Source organism: Eumetopias jubatus, unplaced genomic scaffold (assembly GCF_037043125.1).
Source record: "Eumetopias jubatus isolate StellerSeaLion01/CBP00866 unplaced genomic scaffold, mEumJub1_p1.0 scaffold_8, whole genome shotgun sequence".
Taxonomy (NCBI): domain Eukaryota; kingdom Metazoa; phylum Chordata; class Mammalia; order Carnivora; family Otariidae; genus Eumetopias; species Eumetopias jubatus.
In genome coordinates, this window is record NW_028274814.1 from 69,517,336 (window position 1) to 69,540,491 (window position 23,156).

A 23,156-nucleotide genomic window follows, 5' to 3' on the forward strand; every position below is an offset into this window, starting at 1 on the left:
ATTGCTGGCTGTAGAGGTACGTTAATATTGAGTATAAGTGCATAGTTGCTGAAAAATTTGCTAACTTTCTTGGCTCATTTTAAACCACAGCCCAGTGACCTTTCTTTCCACTTTGTATTTCTATTTCCACATCTTGTAAACAACCAAATAATAATACCACTAACATTACCAAATCTGTTTTCTTTTCAACGTCTCATTTAACTTTTATTGAAGTTATAGCCCAGTTAGATTTTGAGGATGATAGTGGAAAATAGAAATAGCACTGGATCAAGGAATCAGGAGAACTTCATTTGATCCTTGGATCTGTCCCTAAATAAATTGCATAATTAAGGCAAGTCTGAGTGTCAATTTTCTCAAAAGTGAATGAGGTAAATAATAGTTGCCTCAAAAGATTGCCATAAGAATTAAAATGAAATTATATAAATGAGGATTGTAAATTATAAAGTGCTTTTTCATTGTATGTTGTTACTACTGTGATTTTGAGAATCCCTATATTCTATTATAGCACTGCTATTTAAAAATGTGGTGGACTCCTCCTTTGAGCACAAAAACAAGCTGAGTATTTCTGGACAGAATTTGCAGTAGATAATGCTGCCAAGCAAAGTAACAGGCTGAGACATACATTGTTTGGATACTCCTTTTCTGTATTGGCAATTCTCATCTTAAAATGAATGACTTTATTAACAAATATGTAAGATTCTCATTAAAACTAATTTGTTATGTGCCCATAGTAAGATGCTCAAAATCTAAAATTTAAAAATATGGCATTTTATACATGTTTAGCTATCTTCTTTCAACCACTGCCATTAAAATAATTTTTTTCATATTGAAATTATCAAACTGTCAGCTATTTTGTATACAGGGTTTAGTTGATCACGAGTAATGATGAACATGAATTCTACCTATTAAACCTGATAACCATAAGTGGACTGAAACGTTACTCAAGCTTCTAATTTTATGTACCTGGTTTCAAACCATATATGTTCTTAAGTTGTTCCATCCTCAAGATATCTTCCATGTTTGTTAAGAACTTCAGGCACATCACATACACATAGTAAATCTGGTGTTCTTCATAAATTCACCTAGAAAATCCTGTTTGACAGGTGAATTAGGCTTTCACTAGGAATTAGTATAAGCCAAAATGACTAATTTCACATAACGCATTTGTTTATTTTCTTCTGAAAAGTCAGATCATATATTTCCTTGATGCTAAAATTTTATAAAACACTTCTTACTTCCTTATATTCTTTGTGCTTAGTTTAAACACAATGCATGCACTGTAACAGACTGTCTTTGAGTCTTTACCTAAAAAGTAACTTTTAAAACATGTCAAAACAAATTAGGATGTCTCATCTTCATTTTTTATTGTTTTCAGCACTGAGTCTTCTCCCAAAATTTTACATAGTTCATTGAGTCTCTGTTGCATTTTGGGAATTCCAGCTAGCTGAGATTCTAGCTTTTGTTTCTCTTCACTCAGTGTTAAACGGATAGCAGTATCCAATTGTTCAAAGCGCCAACCTCCTTCACCGTCAAACTGTAATAAATGAGTGTGGTATTTCCTGCATAATTAAAATGAAATAATATTATTAGCAATAATTGTGAAAAGCCATTTTAGGTTTATCATTCCAGTTGATATTCAAAGGCAAATTTTCAGTAAGATGCCTATTTTACATTTGATTTTCAAGAATCCCTCAAGAGATTGAATATTGTGATTTTTTTTAACTCCAGAAGTCACTGATCTCTTGGAAATTCTATTGCTTATATTAAATTTCTTTTATATTCTGAATGTATATGAAGTACTAAGGAAGACATGCTGTTTGTATCTATTTAATTTATCTTCAAAACCACTATGACTCCTGAATAAATATCAAAGCTAAGTTAGAATGGGAATAAGGAAAGGAAGCTGAGGAAAGAAAGTAAAAATTTTAAAGGTTATACAGGAAAAAAAAAAAAAACCTAAGAAAAGTAAAGGAAATACAAAGGGTGGCTGGGTGGCTCAGTCAGTTGAGCATCGGACTCTTGATCTAAGCTTGGGTCTTGATCTCGGGGTTGTGAGTACCATGCAGGGTGTGGAGCATATTTTTTAAAAAAAGTTTTAAAACACTTTTTAAAAATAAACTCTTTGATAAAAAAAAACTTTTAAAGATACTTCCATGCCTTCATATAATTTAATCTACTTTCTCAGGGCTCTGGTTCATAATTAGAAATTTCAGACAGGCATAGAGATTATTTTGTTGATGAGACAGGAGACAATCCATCTTGTCCTGAAGAGAGGCTGAAGTTACTCTGGTTTCTGGGATTTGTGAGGAATGTTTGGAGAGAGTAATGCTAGCAAGCTGGCCTTGCATGGCTGAGCCCCTCCATTTTGTCACTATGCTGAAGAGGCCCATGTTCCTATGTGTCCCCAGTTTTCCTGTCTTTTCCTTATAGTTTTTCTTGCTTCTTTTTTTTAAAAAGATTTTATTTATTTATTTGAGAGAGAGAGAATCAGAGAGAGAGCACACGAGAGGGGGGAGGGTCAGAGGGAGAAGCAGACTCCCTGCCAAGCAGGGAGCCCGATGTGGGACTCCATTCAGGGGCTCCAGGATCATGACCCAAGCCGAAGGCAGTCGCTTAACCAACTGAACCACCCAGGTGCCCAGTTTTTCTTGCTTCTTTATCCCTTTTAAGCTCTCATCTGTCATTATGTACTATGATCAGTGGGTTTATTTCAAGTAGATTTACTTCCTTTTTTAAACAAGATATAATTCACATGCCATAAACTCATTCTTTTAAGTGTAAAATTCAGTGATTTTTATTTGAGTCACAAGCTCATGTAACCATCACTACTATCCAATTCCAGAATATTTTCTTTATTCCCAAAAGAAACCCCATACCTATTAGCAGTCCCTCCCCCACCCCCCAGCCCCTGCCAATCATTAGTTTCCTTTCTGTCTCTCTGGATTTGTCTTTTCTGGGCATTTCATATGCTGTAATCATATAATATGTGGCTTTTTGTGACTAACTTCTTTCACTTAAAATGATTTCAAAGTTCATCTAGTTGTAGCATGTATTAGTACTTCCTTCATTTTTATGGCTGAATAATATTACACTGCATGATTTTGCATACTTTGTTTATCTATTCTTCAACTGAAAAACCTCTGGTTTCATCTCATTTTGATTGGATGGATCACGCTGTAAGATGGGGAAACTAACCTGTGTTAAACTATGTCTAAAAGAGTTAAAATCACTCTCAAGCTGAAGGTTGAAAGTTCATGTGTTTGATAACATATGACAGAGATGAATGATCTTGTTTTTAATATTCTTGGGCTTTCCTAACATTGGATTACAACTGGGAGCAATTTTAGAATGCAGTAGTTCTGATCTTGGGCAACTTCTGTCTTCAATGTATAATGAAGGTTTGGCTCGTCACTCCAGTCCCACAACATTATTTGATTCCTACATGGAAGGAAGAAAATGTATGGGTGTTTCATGACCTGAGATTCAGAGGTATGTTATATATAATGGGCTAAAATAATACTTCGGGGTTTGCCTTAGAGGATTTTAAAGGAAACTATTAACTGAGGCTTGTTGGAAATAATCTGTAGACTTCCTGCGCTAATAGGATCAAGCTTAGGAAAGTGGTAGGTATAAAGCTATAATTCTATCCAGGAATCAAATAATTTAATAAGCTTCTATAATTTTTGAGCTCTTTGTTTACTGATATTGATTTTAATCTTTACAATCAACAATTACCCCTTTGGGGGTAATTGCTGTCATGGGGAAAATATAATACATTTTTTCTCTCTTCTGAAATCTTTTCAGGGAAAATAAGAATTTCATCTAGGGAGAAAGGCTAATCAGAAATGATGGATCTCTTCAACCTACAATGTCTAAATTAATTTATAATGCAGAAGTAACATGACTTTTAGTTTTATGGGAAAATATACTATGAATAGCTGCAATTAAAAACATTTTTTTCTTGTTAAAAGGCATAAAGTTACAGATTTTGTTATTTGCTTTAAAATTTATTTGTCCTCTGTATACCTATTAAAATGGCCAAACATCCAATACACTGATAACACCAAATGCCAACAAGGCCGTGGAGTAGCAGAAACTCTCATTCATTGCTGGTGGGATTGCAAAATGGTACAGCCACTTGGGTAGACAATTTTGCAGTTTATTAAAAAACTAAACATACTCTTACCATATGATCCAGCAATTTGCACTCCTTGATATTTACCCAAAGGAGTTGAGAAAACTTGTGTCTACCTAAAAACCTTTATATGAATGTTTCTAGCAGGTTTATTTATAATTGCCCAAACTGGAAGTGACCAAGATGTCCTTTAGTAGGATGGATAAATAAACTGTCTACATCTAAACAATGGAATATTATTCAGTGCCTAAAAGAAATGAGCTGTTGAGCCATGAAAAGACATGGAGAAAATTTAAATGAATATTACTAAGTGAAGAAGCCAAACTGAAAAGTTTACATACTATATGATTCCAGCTATATGACATTCTGAAAGAGGCAAAATTATGGAGACATTAAAGATAGTGGTTTCTATGGCTTGAGGGAAGGGAGGAATGAATAGGAAGAACACAGAGAATTTTTAAAACAGTAAAAATACTCTGTACAATACTGTAAAGATGGATATATGCAGCTATAAATTTGTCCAAACACATAGTTTGTACACCATCAAGAGTGAACCCTAATGTAAATTATGGACTTTGGGTCATAATGATGGGTCAATGTAGGTTCATCATTGTAACAAATATATCACTCTAGTGGAGAATGTTGATACTACGGCTATGCATGTGTGGGGGCAGAGCATATGGGGTATTTCTGTTCGTTCCTCTCAATATTTCTGTGACCATAACATTGCTCTAAATAAAATCTTTAAAAACACAACAACAACAAAAACCTATTTGTTCCTTCAATTGAGAAAAAAAAGGGTTGAACATGCTTCCAGTGACTCTTTAGGCTACTTGAATAAGGAACTGAATGACAGAATAGCATAATAAATCCATTGATAAAGTCAGAAAAAGCACCAGAACTAAGACATAACTCCATGTTATCCCAACATGTGATCAATTAAGAAGGATGTCCGGAAATGACAAGTCCATATCAGAAAGGGCTCAAGAGTTCTTCTGGCGTGGTTCTATGTCATCACTGATTCAGGGATCTATAGACAAATGTCATGTGTCATAAAGATCTAGTTCCTGTTGGTTTTTCTCCAGGGAAAAGTCAGAGGAATCACACTGATTGCCATGTACTCATCCTGGACTAGATCCAGACCGCTTCTGGAGAGATTAGTAAGTCAGGCTCTTATCACTCCAGATGCCAATTAGTTCTTAATGACAAAGACACAAACCACAAAGTTCTATAGAAAAGGTCACTTCATGAAATGCTCTATTTTCAGGTCACCTCTCTGAGGGAAAAAATTATGAAAAATTTGAATGTTTAAATGAAGAGTGAAAATAGATTATTATCGTCTCAATAGAAGTAGAACACAGAATCAAAGAATGTTGAACAATGAAAGCCTGATCTGTACTGCATACTCAGTTAACTCATAATTTTAAAATAAACATTCTCAATACAGTGAAAAGTCTAGAAGGGCTTCCAGGATTAAGTCCAATAAAGCTTGTTACTCAGCCTAGGTTGGAAGTCACGTACATGATGACAGCTTTGGCATAGAAATGTGATTAGCCACCTGCTAGAGAGAGGGGAGAAGTCCTTTCTGTCCCTTGGGAAATAGGAGGCTAATACGTATAGAGTCCACTGTAGTTACTAATATACCAAAAGAAAAGATTTTGATTGAGGAAACAGAAATATCCAAGTAGTGGAGTATACTATGAATGGACAAGTGTTTTTATGGCTTACATATATGGTGCATTTTGAGTTCCTTATAATAAGAAGAGCAGCATACTATAGTATAGAGAGTGTGATCGTGGAAGTTACTGTCCTCATTTTTCTAGTTCTCAGTTTCTTCATCTGTAAAATGGGAACAATTAGACTATCTATACTCAATATAGTGTTGTTATGCGACTTAAAGAAAATGAACCTGGAACAGAATAGGTGCTGTATCTGCAACAGCAACTATTACTATGGTGATGAATCAGTACAAAAGTAGGGGAATGGTAAAAATTGTGTTATCATTTTTTTTAAATAGGGGAAATCCCATTGAGTTTAATGAGCAGTTATTTAGAAAATATTTTCATTCATTTTTCCTTAAAACAAAACCCTTCCCCCCAAAAAGCTTTGTCCCCCTGTGTTTTCTCCAACTTAATCATTTGGGAGAATATTAAATTGTGGAATTTTTTCCTGGATTTTGTAAAAGGGGCTAAAAAGTTGATATAAAATTACATAAATATATTTTTCCCAGTACATGCTATGCATTATGAGTATTTTCAGTTAAAAAAAATCACTGGATTTTTCTATTTCTTTTCAGAATTATTGGAATGTGATAACCATTTTCAAATAGCGCATTAATCTTATAATGTTAGGTTTAGGGTATCTACACTACCAGTGTGCAATTTAACAGAAATATGGGTAGAAAATAAGTGAAATATCCTATGTTCTACAGTGAAAGTTTAGGCAAAGTTATTCTCTGAGAAATATAAAGAAAAACCATCTATTGCAAATTAACATTGGGAACACTCACCACAGAGAAGGCCTGTGTGTTATAGATAGTAAGGAAATCCCAGCCCCTTTTGCCGCCTGAAATATCTTTCCTTCAACATCAATGCTGACAGCACTGGTACATTCATCCAGCAATGCGTATTTTGGTCTTGAAAAAAATAAACACAAATAAATGAGTGATTTTCCCATCCAAATTATAAATCTTTACATGGACAATATGAGTTGTAATGTTAACTTCATTAATTTATTTTTTTAAGTACGCTCTACACCCAATGTGGGAGCTTGAACTCACAACCCCGAGATCAGGAGTCACATGCTCTACCAACTGAGCCAGCCAGGTGCCCCACAATGTTAACTTTAAAGGAGCAAAAGAGTATATCACATTATTAAAGGTGATAAATGATAAAGCAAAAGAGCAGTCATCCTCCCTCTTTGGATTAGAATATTATATTCTTCTGCAATTTTAAATAGATTTCCTGATGCCTGCTCACTATACAATAAGCTTTATTGTTATGCAGATGGGTGAATCATGGGTATGAGACATAGGAAAGATGAGGCAGGTCACTGAGTGCATTTTCCCACAGAAGGCAAGTTCATTCCTGGTGACAGGTTCTGACTAATTACATGAAAAATACATTACAGTAGCTAATTATCAAACAGGCCAAAAGCCCTGTTAGCAAAGATTTATTGAGAAGATAATTTTATCAACAATGTAAGTACCAAAGCATGATTAATGGAATTTCGTTGCTGCAAGATTCTGCAAAAGTAGTATGCCTCATCTGACAAATTTAGAGTGGGCATTTAACCTGGTAACATTGAGACCATGCTTTACAATCAAATTCTTAAGGGGAAAAAATCGGTATATATTTTTCTGATTATACTCAGTAAGTTATTTTTCTAGCTCGATTTTTACTTTGGAAATGACTGTCCACTACTGTCAGAGGCACCTAACGTTGCTACTGTTTCCTTCTGCTTATTCTCTTCCTTTCTTCTAAGCCCCCCTGCTCTTATCTTTCTTTTTTCCTTTCCCTGTCTTTGTTCAAGCCTATCTGGACTTTGGGTACGTATTTGGTACTCAGCAACGTGACTTAGCTTTGTTAATGGGACCAAAGGTCAACACATGCACTGTCATCTATTATTTATTTCAGAGCTGAAAATCAGTATCAAGTATTTACCAAGACAATTTCCTCCATGAAGATACTCTGCTCTTTAAAAATAAATGACAATGAAAAGGTAAACACTAAGCCAGTAATAATTTCTCCTTCACCATACTTATTTAGCACTTTAAATTGTTTTTATAAGCTGGATTTATTTACTAGTAGGATCCTGTTACCTATTCCAGGGAGCATAGTCAAGGCTAATAGATGCAGGAGTCAAGGTAGCTTTAAGACCCCATTTGACTTTAATAACTGCTCTCCACACAAAGAAATGAAAGATCACTGGAGATTCCCCATAACATCAACAGAAATAGTGCTGGTTGGCTTTTGGTTACTGTTCTCATTAAGTATTAAGCACTACTTCTTTGTCTCAGAGTTGGTTACTATTTTGTGTGTAATTTTTTTAAGTAGAAAAAAGGGAGAAGAAAAGGAAGAATAAAAGAGAGCAATCTGAGATAATTTTTTCTTTTTCTGTGTAAATCTCTTTCTAGTAATTTAGTTATTTATTATACTGTGTCATTTTTCAGAGTGCTTTGAGCTAAATAGAGAAGAGATGCCATCTTAGACTTAGAAATAAAGTATATGTTTTATACTCAGTTGTCATGGTAATCCTTAGGCTAGCAGATGCAAGATAGATTCCATACTTTTGTTCTTTTGTTTTCTTGGTGGAACTGGTGTGTGTGTGTGTGTGTGTGTGTGTGTGTGTGTGTGTGTGTGTGTGTGTTGCTCATCTTCACGGATTTTTCTATAGGTCACTAAATTTTCTTTCTATTGATATGCTTGTAACTTGATATTTATTTAGTCTCACATTGTATCCAAAATATTTTAGATACCAAGTATCAACTATTTATTTCAAGTTACAAGTACTTAAAAATCTGGGTTGAGATTAATGCCTCTTGCTCTTTGTTACAGAGTTTATTTTATTAATACACCAACACAGTGAGAAATTTATCATCGCATTTTACATTCCATCATATTATATTTCACCAACTATGCTGGTGATCATATTACTGAATATTTATGGACAAGGCTCAAACAGATTCAGGGGATAGTGGGTAACAGCTGGTCATAAATGTCAAACAGTAAAGTTTACTCTTGAATCTCACCACATTATCTGAGAAAGGGGCATTTTAAAATACACTGCACTAAAAATTCTGAGTTAGCAAATTTTGGGTTGTAATTTTTTAGCTTGCCATATTCGTTTTTAAAAGTTTTTATTTAAATTCTAGTTAGTTAACATACAGTGTGATATTAGTTTCAGGTGTACAATATAGTGATTCAACACTTACATACATCACCCAGTGCTCATCACAATAAATGTCCTCCTTAATCCCCTTCATCTATTTCACCCATCCCCCTACCCACCTCCCCTCTGGTAACCATCACTTTGTTCTCTATAGTTAAGAATCTCTTTCTTGGTTTGCCTCTTTTTCTCTTTTTTTCCCTTTGCTCATCTGTTTTGTTTCTTTTTTAATTATTATTATTTAAATTTAATTAACCAATATATAGTACATCATTAGTTTCAGGTATAGAGTTCAGTTATTGATTAGTTGCATATAACACCCAGTGCTCATCACATCACATGCCCTCCTTAATGCCTATCATCCAGTGTTTTGTTTCTTAAATTCCACATGAGTGAAATCATATGATACTTGTCTTTCTCGGATGGACTTATTTTGCTTAGCATAATACTCTCTAGCTCCATTCATGTCAGTGCAAATTAGCTTGCCATATTCTTGAGCTAACCATGCACATTATTATAAATACCATGTTATTTTTTCTTTAAATTTAACTTAGTTAACATACGGTGTATTATTAGCTTCAGGGGTAGAATGTAGTGCTTCATCAGTTGCACGTCACACCCAGTGCTTATTCCATCAAGTGCCCTCCAAAATGCCCATCACCCAGTTACCCCATGCCCCCATCCACATCCCCTCTAGCAGCCCTCAGTTTGTTCCCTATAGTTGAGAGTCTTTTATGGTTTGCCTCCCTCTCTGTTTTATCTTATTTTATTTTTCCTTCCCTTCCCCTATGTTCATCTGTTTTGTTTCTTAAATTCCAAAATACCATGTTATTAATACAATATTTTTTCTTATTAGAAAACTCTGGCTAGACACTACATACAGGCCTAAAATGGAGTCACTTGTGCTAGGTCCATGTCACCAAACTGGGGCTTAATATCTAACCTAATTGTAGGTTCAACCTTCCCAGGAATGTAATCTGAACTGGTCAGTCTAGAATTTCCTGGTCAGCATTGGTGAGGTAATCCACCTAATAAGACCCTTTAGACTCCATGTAGGAGGTGAGTTTGTTCATGACTTCCTTGTTCTGCTTTTAAAAACTATTCCCTTGGGGCACCTGGGTGGCTCAGTCGCTAAGCATCTGCCTTCGGCTCAGGTCGTGATCCCAGGGTTCTGGGATCAAGCCTCGCATCAGGCTCCCTGCTTGGCAGGAAGCCTGCTTCTCCCTCTCCCACTCTCCCTGCTTGTGTTCCCTCTCTCGCTGTGTCTCTCTCTGTCAAATAAATAAAAAAATCTTAAAAAAAAAAAAAACTATTCCCTTTCTGTAGACCTCTGGAGCTCCTCTCTACTTGCTAGATGGGATGCTGTCTTATTCATGAATTGTTCAATAAAGCCAATTGTTTCTTTAAAATTTACCTGAATTTTTGTTATTTAACATAGGTAATGAGATAATAGATTTTTTTTACTTATCTAAATTTTCTACTTTTATGAAATGTACATATTATTATATTTTAATAAAATTATTTAAATAATATGTTCCTTTTTCAATGATAAATATATGTTATATTCTTATTAAAAAGGCTAAATTAAAATATAATTAAGCTTTTAGCTCTAATTTCTAGTTTATAAGAAAATTAGGAGATTAAAGAAAGAGGTAAAAGATTCCATGAGGAAGTAATCAGATCTAGAATGAGCAATATTCTTATGGGACAACTAACACTTATTTCTTTTTTTTCTTATATCTTTTATTTTTTAATTTAAATTCTAGTTAGTTAACATACAGCTCAATATTGGTTTCAGGAGAAGAATTCAGTGATTCATCATTTACATACAACATTCAGCTCATCACAAGTGATGATATCCATCACGATCTAGCTCCTCCCCCATTCACTTCCCTCCATCAACCCTCAGGTTTTTCTCTATCTCTAGTCCTATTTCTTTAGCAAATCAATGACATACAAGATTGGAGGGTGAGTGGTGGTGGGGCACGGAGTAGCAGAGACTTTAGTTTAAAAATGATTAAAAGATATAACAACAAAATTCAATATGTTTGAACAGATCAACTATAAAAAATATTTTTGAGACAATTAGTGACACTTTGAATATGAGCCTGGTATTAATGACTTTAATTTTTATCAATTTTATTAGCTATGATTATAAGGTAGTTATTATGAAAGAAAATATTCTTATATTTTCTTGATGTCACAGTTTTTAGGAAAAAATGCCATGATATTTGGGATTTGCTTTAAAATGCTTCAGAATTAAAAAAAGATAAATTAAGTGTGGTAAAATGTTGCACTTGGTGAATCAATGTGGTGGGAATGTGGGATTCAACTTACAATTTTCTCTTTGATGGAGTTTTGGTGTTTTTTCTATAATAAAAGGTTTTTAATTTTTTTATTTTTTTTAAGATTTTTTATTTATTTGTTTGACACAGAGGGAGAGAGAGTGAGAAAGAGAGCACAAGCAGGGGGAGCGGCAGGCAGGCAGAAGGAGAGGGAGAAGCAGGCTCCCCTCTGAGCAAGGAGCCTGCTTCCTGAGCAAGGAGCCCGATGCAGGGCTCCACGCGGGGCTCCATCCCAGGACCCTGGGATCATGACCTGAGCCGAAGGCAGCCACTTAACCGACTGAGCCACCCAGGCACCCCAATAAAAGTTTTTTTAAAAAATGATAGCCAACTCATCGCTAAGTGTGGGCTAACTTGTTGCTAAGTATTTAATGAGGCTTCCATGATATATATATATTTTTGCTCCTTTTATCAGTTTTTTAAAGTTCCCTACAAAAGTATTACTGCTTCTATTGCAACTCCTTCAGACTGTCACATCTGCCCCAGTTTACAACCATAAACTGTGCCATTTAGGCATTCATGTACATAACTCTTGGTCCTTTTTTCTCAGGATGGTTTATTAACACTGAGTCACATAATTCCTGATTGCCTCCTGCTTTGCATACAACTCTGATTCTCATTGCCAGAGGCCTAAGATTAAGAGAAAGAGACAGACAGAGGCAGAGAGAGATCTTTTTCAGAGAAGAATAGGACATATAAGAAGAATATTTCAGAATAGCTTTAATATTTCTTTCCAGCCTCTGGTGCTTGGTATCCTTGAAACTCAAAAGGCTATGGAGCTGATTGCAGAAAGAAAAGTTTTATCAAGAGAAATTATTTGCTGTATTTCTCTTTTTCTGAGTCCGTTAAGACCTATGCTGGTTGGTTCCTTTTTGCATTAGATAAGTGTCTGATTTTTAAGGAGGAGAGCTCTACTGCACTTAATAGACTACTGAGTACTTGAAAAGCTAATTTAGTTTGACTTTAATAATTTAATTCAGAAGTAGTATTGAATACCTACCTACTGTGTTCACCACAATATAATAGTAGTTATGTATTCATCACATTTTAAAATTAGCAATAATCTTTTCAAACTTAGGATATATGAAAATTTAATTTTGTCATCAACATTACTCAACCTAAGAAATAGAAAAAAAGACTGGGAGATTTCCAACACATGAAAAAAATAACAAGAAAATTAAACCTGTAAATTCTAAGCATTCATTTTTCCTTTTTCTCTTTCTTTTTTATTTGAGTATAATTGACACACAGTGTTACATTAGTTTCAGGTATACAACATAGTGATTGGACAAGTTTATACATTAGGCTATGTTCACCGCAAATGTAGCTGCATCTGTCACCAGACAACACTATTACAATGTCATTGACTATATTCCTTATGCTGTGCCTTTTTTCTGTGATTTATTCATTCCATAACTGGAAGCCTGTATCTCCCACTCTCTTTCACCCATTTTGCCCATCCCTCCATTCCCCAGGAAGATATTTTTAAACTAAAGATGAGGACATCAAATCCTGTCCAAAGATTTTTTTTTAGTTACAACGATGGCATACTTACCTATGATAAAACATGCGAGCCATGCCCATTCTTTGCTTTTCCCCTCCTGATAGAACATCTTTCCAATCCATAACAGCATCCCATCCTTAAAAACATATAACAATATATATTTTTATAAGGCATTTGTTTAATCGTTACTGTTTTTACCCTGGACAATCGATTCCTGGCAAGTTTAAATTATTGACACAAAGGACCTGGTATCTTACAGAACATATGCTTGGATAAACTAGAGAGCCTCATTTATAAGCATTTTGTTTTAGATTTCATATTTTTTTTATTTTTTTAAAGATTTTATTTATTCATTTGACAGAGAGGGAGACAGTGAGAGAGGGAACACAAGCAGGGGGAGTGGGAGAGGGAGAAGGAGACTTCCCACTGAGCAGGGAGCCTGATGTGGGGCTCGATCCCAGGACTCTGGGATCATGACCTGAGCCAAAGGCAGATCCTTAACAACTGAGCTACCCAGATACCCTAGATTTCATATTTTTTAATGGTAATAATTCCTTATACTGATAAAACATGTTCTAAGAATTCCAAATACGGACACTTTTAAAATTTGTTTGTTTCTGAATATCTCTAAAAAGTTGGTATACTTATGCTTATTTTGGAGGATGGTAGAACACAAGACCAACAATTTACAGAGGCCTATTGCAAAGTCTACAAAGAGTAAGACAGAAACTAACTTAAATGGCTTCCATGTGCCTGGTACTTTATATGAGTTTTCTCATCATCTATTCCACAACCTTTTGAGCTAGATCTTACTGGTTGCATTTTATAAGTGGGTAAATTGAAATCCACAGAGTAGTTGACAAGTCTAAGTTTGCACAGCTAGAGATCAGAGCTAAGATTTATATGTAGGTCTATCTTCACACCACCTCTCACAACATCTTAACTACTGACTTTCAGTTGGATATTTATACAAAAAGCAAGGCTCCTATTTTTAAAAACTTGGTTACATATATGCATACTGATGTAGAAATGTACTAGAATATTTTTTATATGAAAACCAAGCTGCAGAATTTTGTGTGTGTGTAGATATATACATGCATATACATTTATATAAATTATGATTGCATTTCTATAAACACACACACACCACAAACCCCTCCAGGAATGGAATGATGAGACCTTTACTTTCTCAATTACACATTTTTATAATATTTGAAAATTTGATGACTTTTATTATTTTTATGGCTTTATTTTGTAACAAGAAAAGCTTATGCAAAACCAAAACCATGGGACCTATGAGAGAGAGGGCGTTATCAAATATTTATCTGTGGGAATATCAGAAAATAGATCAGAGCAGGCAAAGTCTGATTTTCAAAGAGCAAAATGACTGCCAAAATTTGACACATACACTCAGGACAACAATTCCAAATCCCAAATATTCAAGGCTTAATTCTCTCATTTGGAAAAAATTCAGGCTCTTTGCCCTATTCTTTATCCCTCAACTAAATTTTCACCTTTATTAAACTTTCTAAATAAAGTTGGACAAAGGGAAAGAAAATAGGAAGTAGAGTCTTTGGTGTTTTTTGTGCACTAGATTGAAAAGATTTTCCCTATTTCTTAATAATACTCCCCAGTGGGTACCACTGTTCATTTTCTTGAGCAAACTTCCAGGAATTTTCTGTTCATTTAAAAACATATCATTACAATTTTATACTAGGAAAAAAAAATCTCAAAATGTCATCTGGTTTAAAGTTCTTGCTTCTAGTGAAAACTGTTGAAATACAATTTTCCCTATAACTGAATTTTATAGTATTTATGAAACATAAGCAAGGATTTGAAAAATAAGTTCAGATTGCTACACAATGGAGAAATAGTCTGGGCTTAATTTTTTTTTCCCCTGCCAACTGAGAAAGCACAAGAGAAAAGTATTTGGGTCAAAGGAAACTTTAGCTTTACATATTTAAATAAAATTATGTCCTCTGTTCCACTAAACGCAAAAGTTTTAGTAGGCAATATTGCTTGATCATAGAACATATAAATCAAAACTCTGAGTTATAATTTCACCTCTGATGATGATTTATTGAGCCGAGGCCAGCAAAGAAAACATTTTTCCTGCTTCCTTGAGATGTACATAATGCTCTTGTTCATGTTAACATTTGTTAACACTTTTACTCCTATTTTGTAAACTCTTTCATAGAATGAAACATAGTTTTTATTTTTTAAATTTTTTTAAATTTTATTTTATTAGGTTATGTTAGTCACCATACAATTCATCATTAGTTTTTGATGTAGTGTTCCATGATTCATTGTTTGCAAATAACACCCAGTGCTCCAGCCTGGTGATGCGTATTAAGGAGGGCACATACTGCATGGAAACATAGTTTTTGTTTTGTTTTGTTTCCTTTTGTTTTTTCTCTTTCTTTTGTTTTTTTGTTTGTTTGTTTGTGTTTTTGTTTTCTAATGCCTGTAGTTTTTTAAATTTTATTATGCTATGTTAATCACCATATATTACATCATTAGTTTTTTTTGTTTGTTTGTTTGTTTTAAAGATTTTATTTATTTGACAGAGAAAGACACAGCAAGAGAGGGAACACAAGCAGGGGGAGAGGGAGAGGGAGAAGCAGGCTTCTGCTGAGCAGGGAGCCTGATGCAGGGCTCGATCCCAGGACCCTGGGATCACAACCCGAGCCCAAGGCAGACCCTTAATGACTGAGCCAACCAGGCGCCCCACATCATTAGTTTTTGATGTAGTGTTCCATGATTCATTGTTTGCGTATAACACCCAGTGCCCCATTCAGTACCTGCCCTCTTTAATACCCATCACCAGGCTAACCAATCCCCCCACCCGCCTCCCCTCTAGAACCCTCAGTTTGTTTCTCAGAGTCCATAGTCTCTCGTGGTTCATCTCCCCCTCCGATTTCCCCCTTTCCTTTTTCCCTTCCTGCTATCTTCTTTTTTTTTTTTTTTTAATGTATAATGTATTATTTGTTTCAGAGGTACAGGTCTGTGATTCATCAGTCTTACAGTATTCACAGCGTTAACCATAGCACATATCTTCCCCATTGTCTATCACCCAGCCACCCCATCCCTCTCACCCCCCACCACTCCAGCAACCCTCAGTTTGTTTCCTGAGATTAAGAATTCCTCATCTCAGTGAGATCAAATGATACATGTCTTTCTCTGATTGACTTATTTTGGTCAGCATAATACCCTCCAGTTCCATCTACGTCATTGCAAATGGCAAGATTTCATTCCTTTTGATGGCTGCATAATAGTCCATTGTGTGGACTTCTTTTTCTTCTTTATCCATTCATCTGTCGATGGACATCTTGGCTCTTTCCACAGTTTGGCTAGTGTGGACATTGATGCTATAAACATCAGGATGCACATACCCCTTTGGATCACTACATTTGCATCTTTGGGGTAAATACCCAGTAGTGCAATTGCTGGGTCGTATGGTAGCTCTATTTTCAACTTTCTGAGGAACCTCCATACTGTTTTCCAGAGTGGCTGCACCAGCTTGCATTCCCACCAACAGTGTAGGAGGGTTCCCCTTTTTCCACATCCCTGCCAACATCTGTCTTTTCCTGACTTGTTAATTTTAGCCATTCTGACTGGTGTGAGGTGGTATCTCATTGAGGTTTTGATTTGGATTTCCCTGATGCCGAGCGATGTTGAGCACTTTTTCATGTGTCTGTTGGCCATATGGATGTCTTCTTTGGAAAAATGTCTGTTCACATCTTCTGCCCATTTCTTGATTGGATCATTTGTTCTTTGGGTGTTGAATTTGATAAGTTCTTTATCGATTTTGGACAATCCCTTTATCTGATATGTCATTTGCAAATATCTTCTCCCATTCTGTTGGTTGTCTTTTGGTTTTGTGGACTGTTTCCTTTGCTGTGCAAAAGCTTTTTATCTTGATGAAGTCCCAATAGTTCATTTTTGCCCTTGCTTCCCTTGCCTTTGGAAGACAAGTTGCTATGGCTGAGGTTGAAGAGGCTGCTGCCTGTGTTCTCCTTTAGGATTTTGATGGACTGTTGTCTCACATTTAGGTCTTTCAACCATTTTGAGTCTATTTTTGTGTGTGGTGTAAGGAAATGGTCCAGTTTCATCTTTCTGCATGTGGCTGTCCAATTTTCCCAACACCATTTGTTGAAGAGACTGTCTTTTATCCATTGGACATTCGTTCCTGCTTTGTCGAAGATTAGTTGACCATAGAGTTGAGGGTCCATTTCTGGGCTCTCTATTCTGTTCCATTGATCTATGTGTCTGTTTTTGTGCCAGTACCATACTGTCTTGATGATGACAGCTTTGTAATAGAGCTGGAAGTCCAGAATTGTGATGCCACCGGCTTTGATTTTCTTTTTCAACATTCCTCTGGCTATTCAGAGTCTTTTCTGGTTCCATACAAATTTTAGGATTATTTGTTACATTTCTTTGAAAAAAGTGGATGGTATTTTGATAGGGATTGCATTAAATGTGTAGATTGCTCTAGGTAGTATTGACATCTTCACAGTATTTGTTCTTCCAATCCATGAGCATAGAATGTTTTTCCATTTCTTTGTGTCTTCCTCAATTTCTTTCATGAGTATTTTATAGTTTTCTGAGTACAGATCCTTTGCCTCTTTGGTTAGATTTATTCCTAGGTATCTTATGGTTTTGGGTGCAGTTGTAAATGGGATCGGCTCCTTAATTTCTCTTTCTTCTGTCTTGTTGTTGGTGTATAGGAATGCCACGGATTTCTGTGCATTGATTTTATATCCGGCCACTTTACTGAATTCCTGTATGACTTCTAGCAGTTTTGGGGTGTAGTCTTTTGGGTTTTCCACATAAAGTATCATATCATCTGCAAAGAGTGAGAGTTTGACTTCTTCTTTGCCGATTTGGATGCCTTTTATTTCTTTTTGTTGTCTGAATGCTGTGGCTAGGACTTCTAATACTATGTTGAATAGCAGTGATGATAGTGGACATCCCTGCCATGTTCCTCATCTTAGGGGGAAAGCTCTCAGTTTTTCCGCATTGAGAATGATATTGGCTATGGGTTTTTCATAGATGGCTTTTATGATATTGAGGTATATACCCTCTATCCCTATAATCTGAAGAGTTTTGATCAAGAAAGGATGCTGTACTTTGTCAAATGCTTTTCTGCATCTATTGAGAGGATCATATGATTCTTGTTCTTTCTTTTATTAATGTATTGTATCACATTGATTATTTGTGGATGTTGAACCAACCTTCCAGCCCAGGGATAAATCCCACTTGGTCGTGGTGAATAATCCTTTTAATGTACTGTGGGATCCTACTGGCTAGTATTTTGGTGAGAATTTTTGCATCCATGTTCATCAAGGGTATTGGTCTCTAATTCTCCTTTTTGATGGGTCTTTGTCTGGTTTGGGGATCAAGGTAATGGTGGCCTCATAAAATGAGTTTGGAAGTTTTCCTTCCATTTCTATTTTTTGGAACAGTTTCAGAAGAATAGGTATTAATTCTTCTTTAAATGTTTGGTAGAATTTCCCTGGGAAGCCATCTGGCCCTGGGCTTTTGTTGGGAGATTTTTGATGACTGCTTCAATTTCCTTAGTGGTTATAGGTCTGTTCAGGTTTTCTATTTCTTCCTGGTTCAGTTTTGGTAATTGATACATCTCTAGGAATGCATCCATTTCTTCCAGGTTATCTAATTTGCTGGCATATAGTTGCTCATAATATGTTCTTATAATTGTTTGTATTTCTTTGGTGTTTGTTATGATCTCTCCTCTTTCATTCATGATTTTATTTATTTGGGTCATTTCTCTTTTCTTTTTCATAAGTTTGGCCAGGAGTTTATCAATCTTGTTAATTCTTTCAAAGAATCAGCTCCTAGTTTCATTGATCTGTTCTACTGTTCTTTTGGTTTCTATTTCATTGATTTCTGCACTGATCTTTATTATTTCTCTTCTGCTGTGTTTAGGCTTTCTTTGCTGTTCTTTCTCCAGCTCCTTTAGGTGTAGGGTTAGGTTGTGTAATTGAAACATTTATTGTTTCTTGAGAAAGGCTTGTATTGCTATATACTTTCCTCTTAGGACTGCCTTTGTTGCATCCCAAAGATTTTGAACAGTTGTGTTTTCATTTTCATATGTTTCCATGAATTTTTTTAACTCTTCTTTAATTTCCTGGTTGACCCATTCATTCTTTAGTAGGATGCTCTTTAGCCTCCATGTATTTGATTTCTTTCTGACTTTCCTCCTGTGATTGAGTTCTAGTTTCAAAGCATTGTGGTCTGAAAATATGCAAGGAATAATCCCAATCTTTTGGTACCAGTTGAGACCTGATATGTGACCTAGGATGTGATCTATTCTGGAGAATGTTCCATGGGCACTAGAGAAGAATGTGTATTCTGTTGCTTTGGGATGGAATGTTCTGAATATATCTGTGAAGCCCATTTGGTCCAGTGTGTCATTTAAAGTCTTTATTTCCTTGTTGATCTTTTGCTTAGATGATCTGTCCATTTCAGTGAGGGGGATGTTAAAGTCCCCTACTATTATTGTATTGTTGTCGATGTGTTTCTTTGCTTTTGTTATTAACTGCCTTATATAATGGATGCTCCCATGTTAGGGGCATAGATATTTACAATTGTTAGATGTTCTTGCTGGATAGACACTTTAAGTATGGTATAGTCTCCTTCTTCATCTCTTATTACAGTCTTTGGTTTAAAATCGAATATGTCTGATATAAGGATTGCCACCACAGCTTTTTTTTGGTGTCCATTAGCATGGTAAATGGTTTTCCACCCCTCACTTTCAATGGAGGTGTCTTTGGGTCTAAAATGAGTTTCTTGCAGACAGCATACCGATGGGTCTTGGTTTTTTATCCAATCTGATACCCTGTGTCTTTTGATTGTGGCATTTAGCCCATTCACATTCAGGGTAACTATTGAAAGATATGAATTTAATGCCACTGTATTGCCTGTAAGGTGACTGTTACTGTATATTGTCTGTGTTTCATCCTGGTCTATGTTACTTTTAGGCTCTCTCTTTGCTTAGATGACCCCTTTCAATATTTCTTGTAGGGCTGGTTTTGTGTTTGCAAATTCTTTTAGTTTTTGTTTGTCCTGGAAGCTTTTTATCTCTCCTTCTATTTTCAATGACAACCTAGCTGGATATAGTATTCTTGGCTGCATATTTTTCTCGTTTAGTGCTCTGAATATATCATGCCAGTCCTTTCTGGCCTGCCAGGTCTCTGTGGATAGGTCTGTTGCCAATCTAATGTGTCTACCATTGTAGGTTACAGACCTCTTGTTCCGAGCTGCTTTCAGGATTTTCTTTTTGTCTCTGAGACCCATAAGTTTCACTATTAGATGTAGGGGTGTTGACCTATTTTTATTGATTTTGAGAGGGGTTCTCTGTGCCTCCTGGATTTTGTTGCCTGTTTCCTTTCCCACACTAGGGAAGTTCTCTGCTATAATTTGTTCCAATATACCTTCTGCCCCTCTCTCTCTTTCTTCTCTTCTTGGATCCCAATTATTCTAATATTGTTTCATCTTATGGTATCACTTATCTCTCGAATTCTGCCCTTGTGATCCAGTAGATGTTTATTTCTCTTTTTCTCAGCGTCTTTATTTTCCATTATTTGGTCTTCTATATCATTAATTCTCTCTTCTGCCTCATTTATCCTAGCAGTTAGAGCCTCCCTTTTTGACTGCACCTCATTAGTAGCCTTTTTTATTTCAACTTGGTTAGATTTTAATTCTTTTATTTCTCCAGAAAGGGTTTCTCTAATCTCTTCCATGCTGTTTTCAAGCCCAGCTAGTATCTTTAAAATCATCATTCTGAACTCTAGTTCCGACATTGTACTAATGTCCGTATTGAGTAGGTCCCTGGCAGTTGGTACTGCCTCTTGTTCTTTTTGTTGAGGTGATTTTTTCGGTCTTGTCATTTTGTCCAGAGGAGAATAGATGAATGAGAGAACAAAATGCTAACAGGGTAAAACGACCCCAGAAAAATATACACTAAACAAATCAGAAGAGACCTGAAACTGGGGGGAAAGAAAGAGAAAGAAAGAAAAAGATAAAGATAAAAAAACAAACAAAGAAAAAACCAGAATATGATCAGGCTGGTTCATAGGTCAGTGCCACACACTAGATTTTGGGCATATTTTGGTCTGTTAGAAGAAAGTGCCTCCCAAAATTTTAAAGAAAGAAAAACTTACATATGTTCAAAAATAAGGGTTAATACGATGAAGGGATGGAATATGACTGTAAAGATGAAAATTATAAAAGATTTTATAAAAGGAATTGATAGGATAAGTGTTGGTTGAAAAAAAGAAAGAAGAGGATTTAAAAAAAAAAGAAAAGAAAAGAAAAAAGGGGAGAGAATGTGATCAGGCAGGAGACCAGAACAAAGCCATACACTAGAGATTTAGCATATATTTTGGTCTGTTAGAAACTGTATCCCAAAATTTTAAAGAGAGAACAACATATATATATATATATATATATATATATATATATACACCAAAAATAAGGTTAGCTACTATGAAGGGATAGACTATGACTCTAAAAATGAAAAATAAAAAAAAATTTTTAAAAAAAGTTTTGATAAGATGTTGGTTGAAAATGGGAAAAAGAGAAATTCAAAAAAAAAAAGAAAATTAAAAAAATTAACTTTGAAAGACTAAAGAATCAGGGGTAAAAAAGCCATGAATTCTATGTGCAGTTTTCCCCTAGTGCTGGAGTTCTGCTGTTCTCATTGATCTGTAAACTTGGTCTTGGCTGGCTGTTCTTGCTGATCTTCTGGAGGAGGGGCTTGTTGCTGTGGTTCCGAAATATCTTTGCTGGAGGCGGAATTGCCCTGCCTTGCCAGGGGCCAGGCTAAGTAATCTGCTCGAGTTTGCTCTTAGGAGCTTTTGTTCCCTGCAAGCTTTCTGTACAGCTTTGGAGGATGAGAGTGAAAATGGCAGCCTCCCAATCTCCGCCCTGGAGGAGCTGAGAACTTGGGGCCCCACTCCTCAGTGAGACCCCAGAGAAAAGCAGTCAATCACTCCCGTCTCCCCGGTCTCTGGCCACACTCCGTGCTGACCCAGCCTATGACCGAGCGTTTCTAGCTCTGGCTCACAACCCCGTGTGAATTCTCCAAACCCAGCAGATCCCTGTGGTGTGCTCCCATGCCGCTCCTCCCAGGGGAGGAAGGGGAATCTCCCCAGATCTGCTGCTTGTTGGGTCCCTGCTGGAAGAGCAGTGGCCCGACTGTGCCGCGGATCATGGTTTATGGCAACCCTGAGCTGAGAGCCCACTCCTCGGCTCTGTCTGTGCAGCCGGCTTCCCTGCTCTGATACCTGGGAGCTCTGTCACACTCAGGCATCCCCAGTCTTTCTGTGACCCTGAGGGTCCCGAGACCACACTGTCCCATAGAGGGTTCCACCCCTGCTTAGCCACTGGAGCAATGTTCCTCAGTGGAGCTGACTTCTCAAAGTTCCAATTTTGTGCTCCACTGCTCTATCACTTGCCAGAAGCAGCCAACAGAACCACCCCCCCACCGTCTATCTTCCTGAATATGGCCTTGGATTCACTTCTCCGCACGTCCTACCTTCCAGAAAGTGGTCGCTTTTCTGTCCAGAGAGTTGCTGCTATTGCTTTTCTTCGATCTCCTGTTGAGTTCGTAGGTGTTCAGAATGGTTTGATCCCTATCCAGCTGAATTCCTGACCCAGACGAAAATTTAGGTTTCCTACTCCTGCACCATCTTGCTCCTCCCCCCAGAAACATAGTTTTTAATTCCATCTTTAACTAAAGCAAAGCATTTCTCTAAGCAAAGTGTTAGCTAGTCTAAGTAGAACTTCAGTAGGCTTCTTCTAAAGTATGTGATGTCCTTGCAAAATTAGGTGCTTACCGGCTTTGCTTAAAAACATGAAACATGTTTCATGTTTTAAGGATTAAGTGAGTAGAGAGTAGGCTTCCTTGGAAATTTTTTTTTATGTGTAAGGATATAACTGTTCTCATTCATGTCTAAGAAGCTAGTAGATAGCATAGCACAGTGGCATAGCCTAGTATAGAACATTGACTTTCAAGTGAGATCTGTATTTGAATCCCTGTCGTAACACTTGTGGTGGGCCCCTGGGGAAGTTTCTAAACTTCTGAAATTCACCTGTGAAAGGGGGTTATTAAAATCCACATCATGAGACAGTTATCAATATTAAATAAAATGAAAATGTACATCGCTTAATGTATTCTGCAAGGTAAGCACTCAGTAAATCATAACAATTACTGTTACATTATTAAGGTTGAAACATTCTTTAAAAAAGTTCTTAAACTTCT

General features: G+C 36.2%; 1 protein-coding gene across 4 annotated transcripts in view; it reads right to left on the reverse strand.

Moving 5' to 3' along the window:
• Positions 1–1,339: 1,339 nt before the first annotated feature.
• The window catches only part of ABCD2 (ATP binding cassette subfamily D member 2), a 69,229-nt gene continuing 47,412 nt past the window's right edge, over positions 1,340–23,156 (reverse strand). For 3 of the 4 annotated variants that reach the window (XM_088025580.1, XM_028113309.2, XM_028113308.2), the window contains 3 exons: positions 12,923–13,007; positions 6,645–6,770; positions 1,340–1,559 (listed from right to left, as the gene is read on the reverse strand). In XM_088025580.1, the coding sequence (XP_087881706.1) occupies positions 1,340–1,559; positions 6,645–6,770; positions 12,923–13,007 (431 nt within the window). The remainder of the gene's footprint in view (positions 1,560–6,644; positions 6,771–12,922; positions 13,008–23,156) is intronic. The other variant, XM_088025579.1, reaches the window with a different exon arrangement.